The following is a 17,781-nucleotide window of genomic DNA, read 5'->3' on the forward strand; positions in this document are numbered from 1 at the left end:
GGACCCACCACGGTCTGGGTCGAGTCGGCTAGGTCCGGTGGCTGAACTCGAACCATCAGGCTCGTGCCTAAGCTGGTGAGGTCTGGACTGGACTCGGTCAAACCTGGCTGAAGGCATTGGATAACCTCCCTGAAGAAATTACCGCCCTCGCTGAAATGGCCCCCTGGCGCGTTAACCTCACAATGATGATGGGCCCCCTGTCTGTGCACTGGCACCACTGTCGCCCGCTCGTTAGCCTCCTCAAGTCTCTCGACTGAAGTTGTCTGTGGCCCGATAGCCTCACTAAGGTTTCCGTTGTGCTCTCTGATCGTGTCCCCGCCCGCAGCAACCTCACAATACGCCCGATGACCTATGGCAGCGTGGCCCTTGCACGCTCGATGCTCGGCCGTGATAACCTCACTGCAGCTCCTGACGTGGTCGCTAGGCGTCTCCTCATCCGCGATAACCTCCCCACGTCTCAAGTGGCCTCTTGAGTCGACGCTCTCCTGCGCATGGCACTCGTCTGCGTTCTCGGTGCCCGATAGCCTGCGACGTCCCTCGGTTGTGCGTTCGGCCATGCTCGGGGTTGTGCTGCGCCTGTGGCAGGCAGTGGCATGTCTCTGACGGCTACCTGGTATGACGTTAGGCCTTGTGTGGCGTTGTTAGCGCTACAAGATGCACCATTCACGGTTAGTAAGGCCTTTATGCCCCTTACACCCGATGGCCTAGTCTCACCCTTACCAAGTCTCTCGTGCTCGTCTGGCGACAAGGGGTTCGCACAGACAAGCTTAGTGCTATCGGTCTGTGGGAGTTGATGGGATTCAGTAGCAATCAAGGCTAGTCTCAGCCTAGTCCTAGGCAGTTCCGTATCAGATCCACCATGCTGAGACTGAGCTTGTCCCCAAGCTCTAGTAACTGGGAAGTCCTGAATAATCCTATCAGTTCCCACGATGTTCCTGAGTTCCCACTCAACCAAGACTTCATGCCTTTGACGACCCTCTCTTTGCACGTGTCAGTGACGGAGTATCCTATACGGTCTAGGTTGAAAATCTGCCAAAGCTAAATAGATTCTGGCAACTGACCAAAATGCGGTTTGAGCCTAGTTATATGGAAGACCGGATGGACCAACGATGTGGGGGGTAGTGCTAGTCTGTATGCTCCTTTGCCAACTCTTTGCAAAACCCGGAAGGGGCCATAATAACGGGGTAAGAGTTTGGAATAAGGCTGCCCAAGCAATGATTTTTGTCGCATAGGTAGTCTCTTCAACTATGCCATATCTCTTACCTTGAATTCTCGGTCTTCGCGCCTCTTATCATATGTTTGTTTCATCTAATTCTGGGCTCTCATGATATGTTGTTTCAAAGCTGCCAAGATTTCATCCCTATTAGGGAGTGTGCAATCCACCTCATCATCTTGAGCTGTCCCTACTTCATAATTTGGAATGAGTGGAGGAGGGCACTCATACAGTGCAGTGCCTCGTAGGGAGTGATGTTAGTTCCCGAATGGAGACTAGTGTTATAGGACCCCTGCACAATAAGCCAATAAAAGTAATAATAATAATTAATAATATCTTCGTATTTTAATTTATTTTGATTGAGGGAGTGGTGAGGACTTTCTTTTTCAACCGACTGTTCGTGTTGATAAATCTAACAACTCAAATTTGGTTTATTGTGGTATTCATTAATTTTAAACTACCATTATATATATATATATATATAACAATGTTGACTACATGTCTTTATTGTCACATCCTAATAAGAGTTGGGCAGTTATGTGATCAGCTGCTATCCGATGGCTTACAGTTTTCAATGGGTCCAAACAAATCTTTACACTAGAGATGATGCTAATAGGAGTTGACTCCATTTTCAATAAGAATGAACACTACAAACAAACATAGAGCTTTGATACCACTTTGTTATGATTGTTTTCACCAACAAACTTTGTGACAATCTTATAAAAGAACTCACAAAATGGATATATTCTTTTAAAGAATAAATTACCCTCAAAAGAATACATAAAAACACAACAACCTCGCATCTTTTTCTTTGTATTTCTTTTCTCAACTAACTATCTATTTTTTATTTTTTATGAATCGCCCTAGTTAGATGACGAGGTTGTTTATCACTCTCTCTCTCTCTCTCTCTCTATATATATATATATATATATATATATATATATATATATATATATATATATATATATATATATGGAAACGTACCAATAGGTTAAGAAAAAAAATATATATATATATAGGCTGGAAACGTACCAATAGGTTAAGGACAAAATCAAAATCCTTTAAATATAATATTTAAAAAATCGATATATATATATATATATATATATATATATATATATATATTAAGTTAACATTTTTTTAAGGTTTAACAGTGTTTTCATAATAAGTAAAAATGAATTGTTTAACATTTTGATAATACAAAAATAAATATATATATATATGAAAATTACTGATGATGCAAAAACATGATTTATATCAATATATTAGGACGTTTATATTTTATTTAAAATAATTTTTTATCAAAAGTTTGTTACCAAAAAAGTTTTTACCAATATATATATATACTTAGGTGAGCAAGCTATTTAAACAAGAGAATGGGAGGATATGTGAGGGCTGGAGTGGAGACGGCGATCCAAATGGGCGAGAGAATCGGGAGGATATGTGAGGGCTGGAGCGGGACCCGCGACCCAGTTAGACTCCATCGCGTGACGTGAGACGAAGCGTCGAAACCTTTCTCTCCTCAACGCAAGAAACGCGAAGAAAGAGAGCGAGAGTTTGTTGGTTGCCATTAAAACTGTTGCAACATTCAAAGAAGAAGCCCTAAAACCAGGCGCCTTTTTAACGAACTCCTCACAAGCAAATGCAGAAAAGGAAAATGGGAGGAAGAACACGCAAAAAGAAAAACATAGAACGTGGCAGAGCCGTACGCTTCCACGTAGGACCTCTGTTCTTCCCCATCTCTCGACGTAACCAAACGCCAAGTTCGGAGCTCTCCCTATAAATTAGCTGCACCTCATGAGCCGTTCATGATTCGAGAGAGAGAAGAAGAGAGTTGTGTGGCCTGGAGGCATGTCCTAAGTTAGAGAGAAATAGGGAGAGAAAGTGGTGGATGGGGAGTCTTTTAGCAAGTTAGAGAGGGAGAGAGAGGGAGTGTGTGACCTGTGGAGTCATTTCACAGGTTGCAGAGAGATCGATCTGTAGAGAGAGTGTGTGTGTGTCTATGATGATGGAGAAAGATGAGTTGGATTGGATTCTTGTGCCGCTGGGGTTGGGTCTCATGGTGACCTACCATGTTTGGCTTGCGTACCGCATCGTGGTTCACCCGCAGTACACCGTCATTGGCATCAACGCCGTCAACAGGCAGCTCTGGGTGAAGACCATGATGGAAGTAAGCGCCCCTCCTCTCTCTCTCTCGTTCGTGTTTTGATGTGTAGAAATAGGGCGAAGAACTTCTGTTTTCATCGAGTTCTTTGTTTTGTTTATGTGACGAAATGGTCGATGGAGTTGCATGCAACTCCTGAATAAAGAAAAAGTAGTATTCATCGTTCGGTTCTTTATACTTTCTCTGTTTCCGTTAATCATGTTATTAGTTTCCCAAAAAGGTACTCGGTGTCCTTCCTTGAGTTTCCAAGAGGAATTCGAACCATTGCTTAGTGAGGAAGTCTGCATTAGCACTAAAAAAAGAACATTTCAAAACAGTTCCTGGTTTCACTTTACTGGATCTTGTATTTTTCGTAAGCAGTTTTTCAGATGTTGGTAGGTTGATCCTCAAAAAACAAATACAAAATCAGCACAAGATGCAAAGCATGAATGAAACAGTGTTTGTTTGTGGAGGCCCAAATGGATTAAAGCGCCCCACAGGAACCAGTACTTTTATTCCCTTCCCAAGTTTACTGTACAGGAAGGTCGTCTGACAAAATATTAACCAATATTTTTTGTTTATAATGGAAGATGAGGGATAGTTTACGTGTACCTTAAAAGACGATGGCTGTTAGAACAGACAAAGGTTCGACAAAGATTGGTGCGAGATCAGACGAAAAAGGTTTATATCCTCCTGTAGCAACATGTTGGTTTTTCAGAGGTGATTTAAATTAGGATGATGCTATGTTGTCAGGGCTGATTCTTTAGATGCTCTTTTTTCATTTCGATGTAAGTAAGCTTGGGTTAGATGTGAAGACTCTGAACTGCATATGTAAAAGCTGTTGAGAAATCGAAAATGATCGATTAGAAACTTTAAAACTGCAGAGAAGCATGCTTGAATTAGGAGCATAAAGTACCCTATTTAATACCTAAGCAAGAAAATAGCAAACAAAACAATAACTAAAAGAGGCAGAAATATGCTTCAAATGATCTGCAACTAAACTGGAAGCGCCATCGATTCTGGGGAAGATCCCAACTAACGTCTGATGAAATGTTATTTAAGTCCATGAAAACTTTGCTCATAATCTGTTAAATTCGTGAGGGATTTGAGCCCATACCATCCTAGCCTTGAATTTCGACTAGGCTAGACCACTTGGGCAACCAAGTGCATGAAATGTTGTAAAACTCTTTCTTGTTATCTTTGTTCCTTTATAATTCTATTTTTCTTTTGTTTTTCCCCTTTTTAATCTTACTTTTACATTATTTCTTCCAGTTCTTTTGTTCTCCTTGTCTTTCTTCCTCCTTTTTTTCCTTTCATCTGCTGCTTTTGGCCCGCCTAGGTGCCGGTCTTGTTCTGCACTGTATTACTCTGTGATTTTGTGAAACATGAATGCCAACTGCAAAACTTTGCTAAGCGTTGAACCTGCGAGTCCTGTTCCTAAGAAAAGTGACTGTTTGGAACTGTTTCCTATTTAATGTAACATACAGACCAGTTTCTTCTCTGTGAGAAAAGTTACTGTTTAGAACTATCCATAACTTCTTATTAGAAGTAAAATAAGAAGTGGGGTCATGGTGGATGGTGATGGTGACAATTGCGGCAGCAGCTTTTGTGGTGGTGGTAGAGGCGGCAGTGATGGAGGTAGGGGCGGTGGGGATGGAGGTGGTGGCCAACAGGAAAGGCAAGTGCGTTTCCGAGTCCCCTGACCGTCAACCTTAGCTACCAATTATTACTTTAAAATCTGAAAACGCGGCAAGTAAGTGCCTGCTGCCCTTCTGTGCACCACCATTTAGCTACCATCTGCTTTATCATCATGACAGTTATATCAAATTCCAACTTCCCGCAGAACAATCGCCATTAACGTTTACAACATGGAGAATCAGCATCATATGTTTCAACTGTTACTCTGTATGTTCCTTCTGATATATTCACATGGATGTCACTTCTTAGGGATGAATCAGGGCTCTTTGATTCAGACGCAGGGACAGAAAGAAAAACACAGATTATCTGATAGTTCAGACTTCAGACACAAAGGAACTGTATTTTGCTTGTAAAACGGTCTGGAATAACATAATTGAATGAAGAAAGAACCATCAGATTCTAAAATTCTGTTTGTTGAGAACACTTGCTTGTACCCAAAAGTTCCGTTCTTCAAATTCCCCAGTTGCAGCCTACCCTAGTCATCTTCTGTCTGAGGAATGATTTGTCACTGCTGTCAGAATACCAGTCTGCTTTAGAATACATTTATTTAGCAAAGTCCCATGTAAATTGAATTTTGTGAAACGAGTGTTTGCTTATGGTGTTGTATGAACTATGAAGTATGACTCACGAAAAAATGGATATGGCAATCTGCCAACTTTCATTTCAGGATCCTGGTAAAAATGGCATACTTGCAGTTCAAACTCTGAGGAACAACATAATGGCATCAACACTCATAGCATCCACTGCAATCATGCTCAGCTCGTTGATCGCCGTCCTGATGACGAGTAACGGGACTGGCCTGTCGTCCAAACCTGGTGCAGAAACTGTTCTTTTCCAAGGCAGCACCAGCAGATTGGCACTGTCAATCAAGTTCTTCTCCATCCTCCTCTGTTTCTTAACTGCATTCCTACTGAACGTGCAGTCGATCCGGTACTACAGCCATGCCGGAATCCTCATCAACGTGCCGCTGAAGAAGCATTCACCAGTTCTCACTCCAGACTACGTGGGGAGGGCCGTTAACCGGGGAAGCTACTTCTGGTCTTTAGGATTAAGGGCATTCTATTTCTCGTTCCCTCTGTTTCTTTGGGTGTTTGGTCCAATACCCATGTTCTTGTGCTGCATTGTTCTGGTGTTCTTGCTCTATTTTCTTGATATTCCTCTTGGTAGCTGCTTGGATGATGGCTCCGAGAAGAATGACATAGCAGAGATGGTTTAGAGAGAGAGGGAGAGAGAGAGAGAGAGAGAGATTCAATCGAAGTTGAATCATGTAGGGAACTGCTAACTCGTAGAGCTTATCAGACTGGATATATTGATTGAAGAACATGATTCATTCACCGGAAACTTTGGTTTCTGCTGGGAAAGTAAAAGTGTCCACTGTCCATGATCTTTTCTCTTCTTCGTCTTCTCCTTCACTTTCAGGGATGTCAACGGTCGGATTTGAGTACGGGTTTAATCCTTTTAGTATCCATGTTTATATTTTTTTGAGCGGAAGTCGGATTCCAATGTGAAAGAAGAAACATATATACCATATCTTAATCCAAATCCGAATTCACGTTTGAATCTAAATCCGGCTTTTAAACGGAATCCAAACCGAAATACAGTACGTTGAGGTACAAATTTTAAAATGTATGAACACTGTATAATATCTTTGCTTAAGCCTATGTCCGATCTGAATCTAAACCCGAATTCAATCAAATATTTACTTGGATGTCATTTTTGAAACCTACATCCCGTCCCATTTTTTAATTAGATACCAAACTTTTTTTATTATCACCCAGTCATCTAATTAAAACTAAAACTATCTGATATCTGATGCATTAAAAAAATATATAAAGAAAAATGTGAGAATTAATATTAGATGATGAAAATATTCATCACCCTTTTTTTTTTGTTTCTTATGGACTCGATACATTATTAAATGTTATTTATTTTAATAATAATATATATTTCTTTATTAAAAATATAGTTTATATTAAAAAACTATTTTACATTTAAAATTAATTTTTATTTTAATTGGGTTGTGCCTGGGCTCAGATTTTGGGTCTCAGGTTGGGCTCGGGCCTGGGTTTCCAGGTTCCAAACTGGCCCCATACTCAATGTGATTTTAAAAAATCAGAGTCACCATTCAATTTTCTCTCTCTCTCTCTTTGATATATATATATATATATATATATGAAATGGTTCATTTAAACTCAGAACCAACCAGGATAGCCATCTCGGCTCGAGTTTAAACCTTACTGTGCTCGAGCTGTGGATTTTCAGAGTCGAGCTGCCCTTGTGAACACCCCTATATGTTGAATTGGTTGTTCGGACCTGACCGAACAAAATGGCATGATTTCCCAACTACTGTAACCTCTAATATGTGGACTTGATGACATCTTGAATTTTTAAACCTTGTTCAATTGGGTGTAACGTTTCACATATTAACCATACGAAAACCCAAAAGAATTCACACAAATATGAGAAAACCCCTTACGTTTGATGAATATTTTAACTCTTCTTTTTAACCCCAGATCACTTGAGTCAAGGATAAAAACACAACCATTTAAACTCTTGTTAGAAGTATTTTAAGACCATGCTATTAAATTAAGACTAATTTTTTATAAGAACATGCTAATATTTAAAGTTGCTTTTGTGAAGAATATTGATTTTTTTTAATTTACTGTCAAAATTTAGATGGTCTAAGGGCCGCTGTTACTTTTTCTTTTCTGTGTTTGTTACAAAAAAGTATATTTAAACTTGGAAATTATTTACGTAATATATATGTTTCCTATCTAGTTACTCTTAAGAGCATGTTTATAACGTTATATGGCAAAAATACACGATAATTTTTTTAAATATTGAGCTTGAGCTAGCTTTTACGTGCGTGGTGATGAATATTTTACTGTCATTTATCATTCTTCATTCTGAAAGTGATTCTCATGGTCCTTTGTAACTCTTCCAGATGCAAATATTCTGACAGCCATGGACACAAATAGTTAAAAGCAGGTATGAAATAGGACACGAAGAACATGGTGAAGTTGTTTTCTTCATGTAGGAATCTTGTTTGGTGTCTTAATAGGAAAACACGGAAAGATTTAGAGATGCTACTACTACCGCTTTTCTCTGCTTGGCCAAATTTTGATCGCTGTCCTCGTTAACCCAACCGCTCTGTCTCTTCAAATTACCTTACACATAGAAAATGGAACTTTAGAATCTCCAGAATTAGGCAGAGAAGGTGGAACTTTAGAATCATTCGCATATAACAGGAAAATGCATGATCTTTTCTCTTTTGCTATCTGTCCTGTAACCTTCGATTGAGCCTTTGATTCACCTCTTGAATTTTTCTCTTGAACAGGAATCAAGTCACCTTCTTTTATATCTTTCTTCTTAAAACTTGTGCTTGGGGTTCACTATCAATTTGGAAACAAAGGAAGAATGTACTAACCGATTTTCAGATGACACAGATTGTGTAAGTAAAGTGCCGACTGTACTTAAAAGAACAAAAGAACGAATTGGTCATAAAATTACAAAATTCAGATGGAGTTGACAAAGGCAGTAAGGCAAAATGTCAGTTCTTCTTCTTTTTGCCTCTTTCTCTCCCTTCTTTCCCCTCGTGCTTTTGCTCTGGTTATGGTTACTATTCTTTATATTTTTTTTTTTGTCCTTGCTTTGAATGCTATTTTTTTCTTATGTCTCTTTTATTTCTTTTATGTCTTTGTTGATTGGTGATGCTTTGTCTCCTATAATAAGTTTTCATTTTGTCACCTCTCCCTAAATTAACGCATCCTGCATCCTGTTATTACCAATTTCAAGATAACATAACAAAGATCATTAAAACTGTAGAGCGTCTAAGAGATTGTGATTAATTTCTTTGATCTTCTTTTACCAACCCATTTAAAACTTCATCTGATTTTATATTTTGCACTTCCACACAGATAAGTGCATCTGCCTATTCAGGTGTTTCTTTATTGGTATCAAATTATATATATATATATATATATATATATATATATATATATATAGAGAGAGAGAGAGAGAGAGAGAGAGAGAGAGAGATTGGTAAAAACTAGACCAGTTAGATAAAGAAAAATAAAAACAGACCCTTTTAAAATCAACTATTGTCTATTATTATTTTTTTGCAATCTAACCTTATGGTTATAAATATGATTTTAAGATAAATTCGGTGAGAAACATACCTTAAGTTAGTTGTTTTTTTAATAATAAAAGAGATGAACTGTTCTCACAACATCAAAATTTGGATAGTGGAAAGATTTTTTTTTATAAAAATACTTTAGATAAAAATACTTAAACTAAAGCATGATTTATGTTAAGCTAGTGCATAAATGGTTTTTATCTCTTATCCAAGTGGTCTGGTATCTACCCATAACTTTATATATATATATATATATATGCTTCATTTCAATGCTAAAAAGAAGAGTAGTGGTTGAGGGAGACAGAATTATCCTTTTGCTCATCTCAATGCTACAAGGAAGAGTTGCGATCAAGGGAAACAATAAGGAGGCCTATCTCATCCCTTGCCTAACCAGTTATATTTGGCTCTTTGGATATATATATATATATATATATATATATATATATATATATATATATATATATATATATATAGAGAGAGAGAGAGAGAGAGAGAGAGAGAGAGAGAAAGAGAGAACAATAGAAAAAGATTTAATTAATTAAGTCGAAATTAGGTAACATGCTATCACAAAGGGAGTCATCAGATGTGAATTGGAAACCAGCTTATATCGAAAGGCCGGCCTGGGTGGGCCTGACTAAGCCCGGTTCGACCCGATAAATTTTTTTAATATTAATTATATTGATTTTTATATATACTTATAATATTTGTTACAATTAATTATATTTATATGATATTTTATATTAAAAATAAATATCTTTTAATTTAATCGGCCTGTGTTTGGGTTTTGGGTGTCAGGCTCGGCTCAAGTAGCTCTCTTTACATTCATAATGTCTTGTATAATCTGCCATTCACTGCTTAACAGTTAAACAGGATTACTGAGAGTGTAGTTTGGACATGGACAAGATCCACGAGCATCCAATAAAGTTTAAGTGCATCACGAGGACTATGGTGTGAAGGCGTCAGTAGTTTGGATTTTTTTTCCAACTAGTGACCCGAATCTCTATCTTTAGGTATCGCTAGAGATGTCCACCCGAAGATATAATCTAACATTTGATTCATATGCAGATTTGACTGGTTGTATTCCATAAGAAAATCCAGATCTGATTCAGAAAACTGGATGCGGATTTGTTTCGTATTTCATACCCAATTTCAGTGGACACCTGAATCATATTACATGGAAAAAATTGGATAACATTTAGTATTTGTATACCTAAATCTGAATCCGAACTCCAATACTAATAAACAATACCAGATTACTCATTTATGCTGATGTTATATCCGATCCAAATCTAATCCATTAACATCCAATGATTCTATTTTCTTTTTAATAGAAATTTTTTGCTTTTATTATAAAAAATAAAAGACATTTGAATGCCGCAAAATGAGCCACGGTTCATTGCCGTGGTGAACAGGAGAGTGGCCCCCACCATTTGAGAGATAAAAGGGCATTAAGTTTTTCAGTTTGATGGATTAAAACCTGGAATTGGCAAAAAATTTCTAAAAATAAGCTTCCTGAAATAAATGAATGGAAAAAATCTTTTAATTCTCATTTTGATGTGTGTGTGATGACTAAGAAATAAATTTTCAAAAAAATTATTTCTTAGTTTGATAATAAAAAATTATATTTCCATATTTACATAACATGAATTAATCTAAATTATCAAGGTCAAACCTTTTGGGCTCAATCTGATACCTGGCGTCAGGTCGTCAGACCAAAAGAAAAAGGAAAAGGTTTGGAAAATCTATAAAACAGACATCTGCAGTCTATGAAGGAGTCGATACTTGGATGTAAGTGAAACTTTTTAGGATAATACGGATAAGACGGTCAATGACGTCATGTTAACAATATAAGCTGACGCTTGAATATAGTGCATATGAAGCTTTTGTTCAATATCTAAAGAATAGTTATCACAAATTAGAGAATGTATTTATTTGCTGGTCCTTAGTTACTAAGCCAAGTTTTTCACTAGATAGTTATTTAAAAAACTACTTGTTTAGGTAGTCTAGTCACTGATCTAGGGTTACGAGTACTGCTGCAACAAGTACAAAAACAAATTTTCTAGGCAGTCTTGCCAAAAGTAATTTCCTTTCACTTTTCCAAAAGTTTTTTTTTTTTTTAAATTTAGAGGCATTGTAATCTTCTGACTTCTATCCTAATTTCTAAGTATTGACAGGAGATCTTTCTAACAGCTATTATAAATGATCAATGGACCCTTTTAACATCATCATGGATTAGTGAAGTCTCCTCCATGATAATGACATGGGCATGACTAAGGCCACGTCCCAACGCTGGCCAACTGGAGGATTAACTAAGAGATATGAGGACGATCATTTGGACCCATTCAATTCTCTGATATATATAAGAGGATGTCATGCTTTTGTTCACCAGTATCCATCTAATTATTTAAAGTTTTATGTGCATGGTGATGCCTAGTGCAAATTTCTCACTCCATATAAATGATCACATATCTTGAAAGTATCATCTGATCGTGTGTTTCTATGTACGTTATTATTCAAAATGGACTGTTATATCCATAATATCCTAAAATATCAACAAATGGCATCTTTTATAGATACAATTATCTTCCAAAATCTCACATTTTCCTAGAAATAATACAGCAATAGAGGCAATATTTTCTCTTTGGCGTAATATAATTTTATTAAAAAAAACATTCTATAAAAGAAAGACATCTTCACCTCTAGGTGCAATGAAAGAGCTCACAAGGATATATAGAGGCTCGAGTAATAACTTTGACCAATCTACGGAACATATATATATAGAGAGAGAGAGAGACCTCAAACCGTTTTTTGTACTTTCTCTTCTTCTTCTTTTATATGGATGCTTCTTCTGTGTCTTCAAAACTCATTCATTATCAACTGTCTATCTTTCATCTTGGTTTTTCCCTTTAGATTGTGTTTGATCCGAGGTTGCATTAAAAGACATGTTTTGAGATATCTTCAGTTTAAACAAATGAGGATCTTAATAACATGAATTTCAAATTCATGCTACATATTAAAAACCATGAATTTAAGATCGGATTTGTGGGGAGATGTCCGATCTTAAATCCATGGATTTGAGATATTAGAGTTTTCATATCACAATGGATCTCAGATCTATGGTGAACCAAACACAACCTTACACTTTCAATTCTGCACTTATGGTCTCAAGAATGCACTCTCCCATGCTTTAGTCTTGTTTTTTTCCTTCATTGGTTTTGGATTTGCACTTATTGTCTTTAGAATGCAGTTGCATTGCTAGTGCACATTTTCTTCTTTGCAAGTTCCAATCCGTGAACCTATGTCTTCCCTTCTATGTGGGCAGGCTTAAATTTACAGGATGGTGTTCCCTTGACAAACCAATGAAGTAAAATTAAAGCAGCCCAAGAGGTCTAATCTTGTGTACTACCATATTATTTCTTTTTTCTTTTGTTATCCATTGATGAAGATGGAGATAGATGTGTGGTCTTTACATACAATTTTCCTCAAAGCAGGAGTTGAAGCAGGTGTGGGCTACGTGTGGTCTAAACATGACTATATATGTTGTTTCCAAAAGCATCCCCTTTGCCCTTCAACTCATTTACACTCCAAAAGTCGACTGATGCGTCGTAAAATAAAATTTCTATGGGCCTCTGACCCAAGTTGAATGAAGGTGAGACCTCAAATCCTCGGATCTCATACATTCAGTTTGTGTTCGATAGCCTTGGTTCTTAGATCTGATGCTGCATAAAAAGGTATGTTTTGGGAGATTTCAATTTAATCAAATAGTGAATCTTGGATTTAAGATCAATGCTACATGTTAAAAACCATGGATTTAAGGTATGACAGAAGGAGGTCTGATATTAAAACTATGGATTTGAGATTATATAGATATGAAATATATAGATCAATTATGAGTCACTTATTAAATTGTTCAGTATTGGTTTATTAATACAGACAGTAACTTCCAATTTCATCCTCTTAAGACTCCCATAGCTCCAGTGTACATGCACATCACCTGTAAGCCAATATCACCCCCAACTAAGAGGCGTTGATATGCTTCAATCTTTTAAATCACAGCCATTATGGCTGTTCAAAAGAGAGACGTCTCTCATTCTATCCAAAATTGTACACGCACTGCACCTTCATATCTACTTAGTTCATTAATACAGACAATAAATTCCAATTTCGTCCTCTTAAGATTCCCCAAGCTCCAGTATACGGCTCATTGTGGTGCATATTATTTTCACAAGTCCCATAATTATAGAAAAGTTAAAACCTGATCCTTATAATAAGGGAAAAAGAATTTGATTTGGGGCAGACGCCGAATACTCGAGCTTGGGGAAGAATCTTAAGAGGATGAAATTGGAATTTATTGTCTGTGTTAATGAACTAAGTAGATATGAAATATATGGATCAATCATAAGTCTATGTAAACTAAGCTATTTTTTCCAAAATTAAAGGTATTCACTTGCTTTATATATTCCATAAACTCATATTTACGCGATGCATGTACATAATTGCTATCAGTGAATGTGTATAGGAAGGATATTATTAAGGAAATCAATGGATCAGATTTAGATTAGATATCTGCCCAAATAGTTTAAGAAAAAAAAAAGATATAGAAAAAAAAAAAAACTGACATCCAGCTAAGAAGTAAAATTGGATTCAGATTTAAAAAACGACATGTGATCTGATTAGGTTTTAAATAAATATCCAATCACATTTAGATTTGAATTCAATTTTAGACGACTATTCTATATCCAAGATCCGTAGATCTTGAAAGTTGGTTCTTAATGCAAAATAATGTGCACTTCAGTTCCGTCGTGTAATGTCGTTTGAAAATCGGATTTGGATTATAATTCTTTTAGGTCTTTTGACTTTTTCGTCTTTTTTTTCGTTACAAAAACTTTTTTTATTTAAATAAAGGCATTTTCATCCATGAAATTTTGTGGCCTAACACGTTCTGGTATGTCACCGGTTTCAATTGTGCGTAGGACTATATATATATATATATATAAAAGGATCGGACGGTCATGTCCAAACTCACCGTTCAATATATATTGCTTCAGAGTTATAAGAGTATTTTTTTAGAAGGAAAAGTCTCATCTGGAATTGTTCGATCCTTTTTTTTGTGAATCCGAATATGTGAATATCTCAATATATATATATATATATATATATATATATATATATATATATATATATATATATATATATATATATATATATATATATATATATATATATATATATATATATATATATATATATATATATATATATATATATATATATATAGCCATTGAACTATATATATTAACAATTGAACTATGTCATGCAACAAGTTACCAAATTGTAGTTCTTTCTTTCTTTTTATTTTTTCTCCAAATGATCTAATTAACTATTCAATGCTTAAGTCTTGTTAAAATCATTAAAACCATTAAAAAATTCATGTTTGCCTCCATAATTTGCAAAAAAATCAGAAAAGTTTGAAAACCTTTTAAAAGAGTTGCTTTGAAAACCTAGGCGCCCCCGCTCCCCTCCCTCTGCCCCTGCTTTCGATCTTCATGAGCCACGGCTAAGACCATGGCCATGGGGCTTTAAAACTGTTTTATTGGACAAGAAAACCGTCGCTGTTGAGGTTTTCAGTCACGACAAATGCCCTAACATGAGACTTTTAGTGACATCAGCATGAAATGTGGCTGAAAACCTCAATTGACAATCATATTTTGAGGTTTATTATTGGTCCTGGCTTTGGCTAATATATGTATGAGGAATTTGGGTTCTCACGTGCATTGGAAATTTATTACATTGCTGAAACTAGAAATTTTTTTCCATGTGACACTAAATGTATGATTAACAAATTTTCAATTAGCCTTGGAGGAGTGGCCGAGCGAGAAAAATTGTCCGAAGGAGTACTCATTTAAAAATAATCGTATCTGGTGGGGTACTTATATATAACTAAGATAAATGTTTGAAGATGCCCATTTAAAAATAAAGAAATTTTAAGAGGCTGGCGTAGGCAACTGCCAGTCACCATGTAGCTCTGTCACTACCTTGGAGCAGTGACTTGGGTCTCATCTCATGAGGCTGGATACCTAGATACAGTCACTGAAAATAATGTTTTTATATCAAATATTCAATCCATGGGCCAGTGGCAGCGCAAAACTTTTGGTTGTTGAGGTATTAATTCAAAAACTTTTCAATGTGAAAGTAAGAGTATTAATTTTGTGGGGCTGGTATGGGCAAATAAGAATAAAGAAAAGTCATATCCGAATGTAAATTTGAAATCCGATTTCACAATCCAAATCCGATTTTCATATTCATATCTAAATCCGAATCCGAATTTTAAACTGAATTTTTGCCAATTTTGAAAATATAAGAGCACTAGATATAGGAGATTTATCCAAAAATTAAATCCGATCTAAATTCAATCAGATATTTTTGCATATCAGACTCCAAATTTAAATCCGATCGGATGTCATTTCTTCAATCTGAATCTGATCTGATTTCGTAATCAGATATTCAATTTTCTTTTTCACATCCAATTCTTTTGGATTGATTCGATAAGATATCCAATTCAAATCGGATCTATGGACATTCGTATCTGCGACTAGTCTCATCGCCATGTTGAAAACAAGAATACCGCTACTCTTACCTTTATTTTTTGATTGATTCCTCTGTTGTCTTCTATCATATTTTAAAAAAAAAAAAAAGGAAAAAGAGGGAAAGTGAAAAGACTAGCTACAAGAGCTGAATTGCAGCACTTACAAGCAAAAAAAAAAAAAATGAAGGCGACTACAAGGGCTAGGGAAAGTGCCATGAATATCATAGTTATCATGTGAACAACTGGGTGCAATTGAGACCAATTTTCTACTCAAAATGGGAGGTCATAAGTGCAGCGTCCTCCACTTAAGCCTTGAGCAGTGCGCTCCAGCACTCGGTGTAAGAATGTGCCACATTGAGCTCAAAGACAACCAAATAGTGCGACAACTCAAATTCGAATAAATTATTCAGTATGTATAGTCTAGTATATAGTGCATGATAACCCTAACCTTATGACATTATTTTAGTAGGCTTTACGCTTTACCTTGTTATTAAAGCACCTAGCGCATATCTTAAAGATACTGTCGATTCTAGGGAAGGAAAAGACTTGATTTCTTCAAAATGAGACTTATTTAATCCATTTCCATATAAACATGTAATGGTATGAAGTAACCCTAAGCTGGTCGACAGGTTAGCAACCCACTGTCCGAAAAAGATGCCCAATTCTCCTCCTTCATTCTCTTGCCTTAATAGTCCTAGTTACATCGACATCAACAATAGAACAATAGCAGTGGTATACCTTTCAACTCAAAAACACACACACACATATATATATATATATAACACATGCAGCTGCATGCATTATATGTACAATTAAACCAATCTCATTTTCGTAATTATAATGATTCTAGCACACCTTACATTTTTTAGCTTATTTTAGCAGATTAGATCATTACACAAATTAATGTGATCCGTATTTTGAAAATCATAGAGATATCTGTATAAATGCATGTTCTTTCGACATGTAACACGAGTTTCAAAAGCTAAAGGAGTCATGTCATTTGGTTTCAGCTTCTTCCAGCTATACCTTTTAATATATATATATATATATATATATATATATATATATATATATATATATATATATATATATATAAAATAATTCCAAGTGGACTTGTGGGATTGAGATAGTGTCCATTAATATGTCACCAATAACTTAGTGGCCTAGCTTGGGCGACCTGAAAAGGGAGGTGCACCACTTGCAGCCTTATGCTTGAGGCTGCTAAAAATATGCAGTGCTAGTTCCATGGCTCTACTTAAAAGAGTGATAAATGGCATTGTTATGAGCTCAAGAGGAGTGCTGAGAGCCCCCAATTTTGGAATCATGAAAAGGGTTCCCTATGGTTCCCACTATGTTATAATAATGGACATCCACCAACCAGGAAAATGATGTTGGTCACTTGAGCACTTGGGCAATGTACATTTTTATGTACTTCAACTTCTGCTTCTTTACCTACCAAGAGGCCACTTTATTGAGAGGACAAGAGTTCTGGGGTGAGCAAGCGGTTAACAACTTGTGCGGGGTAATGTTTCTGACTCCGGCACCAACTTTGCTTTAATGTATGCTTCCGATGCAAACCTGTTGGGATCTCGCTCCCCACGATTTTATTGTTGTATTAACGTATACTTATATTTAAAAAAAAAAAAGTTGCGACATGAGCTTATGATTTCGAAGTGGGAGCAAAAAGATCAAGGTATGATGGAAGGATTCAAAGAAGTTGGTGTTAGAGGCAGAAACCTTTTACTGGGGGGAATTAGTACATACTAACCCATTATTAGCAAGGGCGGCGGAACCAGAAATGTTTCAAGAGGGAGACGAATTAAAGTTTTTAAATATCTTGACCAGGGTAGAAATATCATTTTTCAAAATGTTTATATAGAACAAATGAAAATTTCTAAAATTTACATGTAAATTAAAAAAAAAAAAAGTTGAGGTGAGGCCAAGACCCATGCGGCCCTACCTTGGCTCCGCCCCTACCCATTAGGCCCTTCAATACCTAGTAATTA

At 36.3% G+C, this 17,781-nt stretch overlaps 1 protein-coding gene across 1 annotated transcript; it reads left to right on the forward strand.

The window, feature by feature from the left end:
- The first annotated feature begins 3,027 nt into the window (after window positions 1-3,027).
- LOC116247040 (uncharacterized) lies at window positions 3,028-6,606 on the forward strand. The gene is made up of 2 exons (XM_031618986.2): window positions 3,028-3,383; window positions 5,722-6,606. Exons 1-2 carry the CDS (start codon window positions 3,216-3,218, stop codon window positions 6,268-6,270), a joined length of 717 nt encoding a protein of 238 aa, XP_031474846.1. The 5' UTR covers window positions 3,028-3,215; the 3' UTR covers window positions 6,271-6,606.
- Window positions 6,607-17,781: the final 11,175 nt, after the last annotated feature.

Source organism: Nymphaea colorata, chromosome 2 (assembly GCF_008831285.2).
Source record: "Nymphaea colorata isolate Beijing-Zhang1983 chromosome 2, ASM883128v2, whole genome shotgun sequence".
In the NCBI taxonomy this organism is placed as follows: Eukaryota; Viridiplantae; Streptophyta; class Magnoliopsida; order Nymphaeales; family Nymphaeaceae; genus Nymphaea; species Nymphaea colorata.

Coding starts and splice junctions, on each gene's coding strand:
- LOC116247040 (XM_031618986.2), top strand. CDS start 3,216: ATGATGATGGAGAAAGATGAGTTGGATTGGATTCTTGTGCCGCTGGGG. Junction 3,384..5,721: donor GGGTGAAGACCATGATGGAA/GTAAGCGCCCCT, acceptor CTTTCATTTCAG/GATCCTGGTAAAAATGGCAT.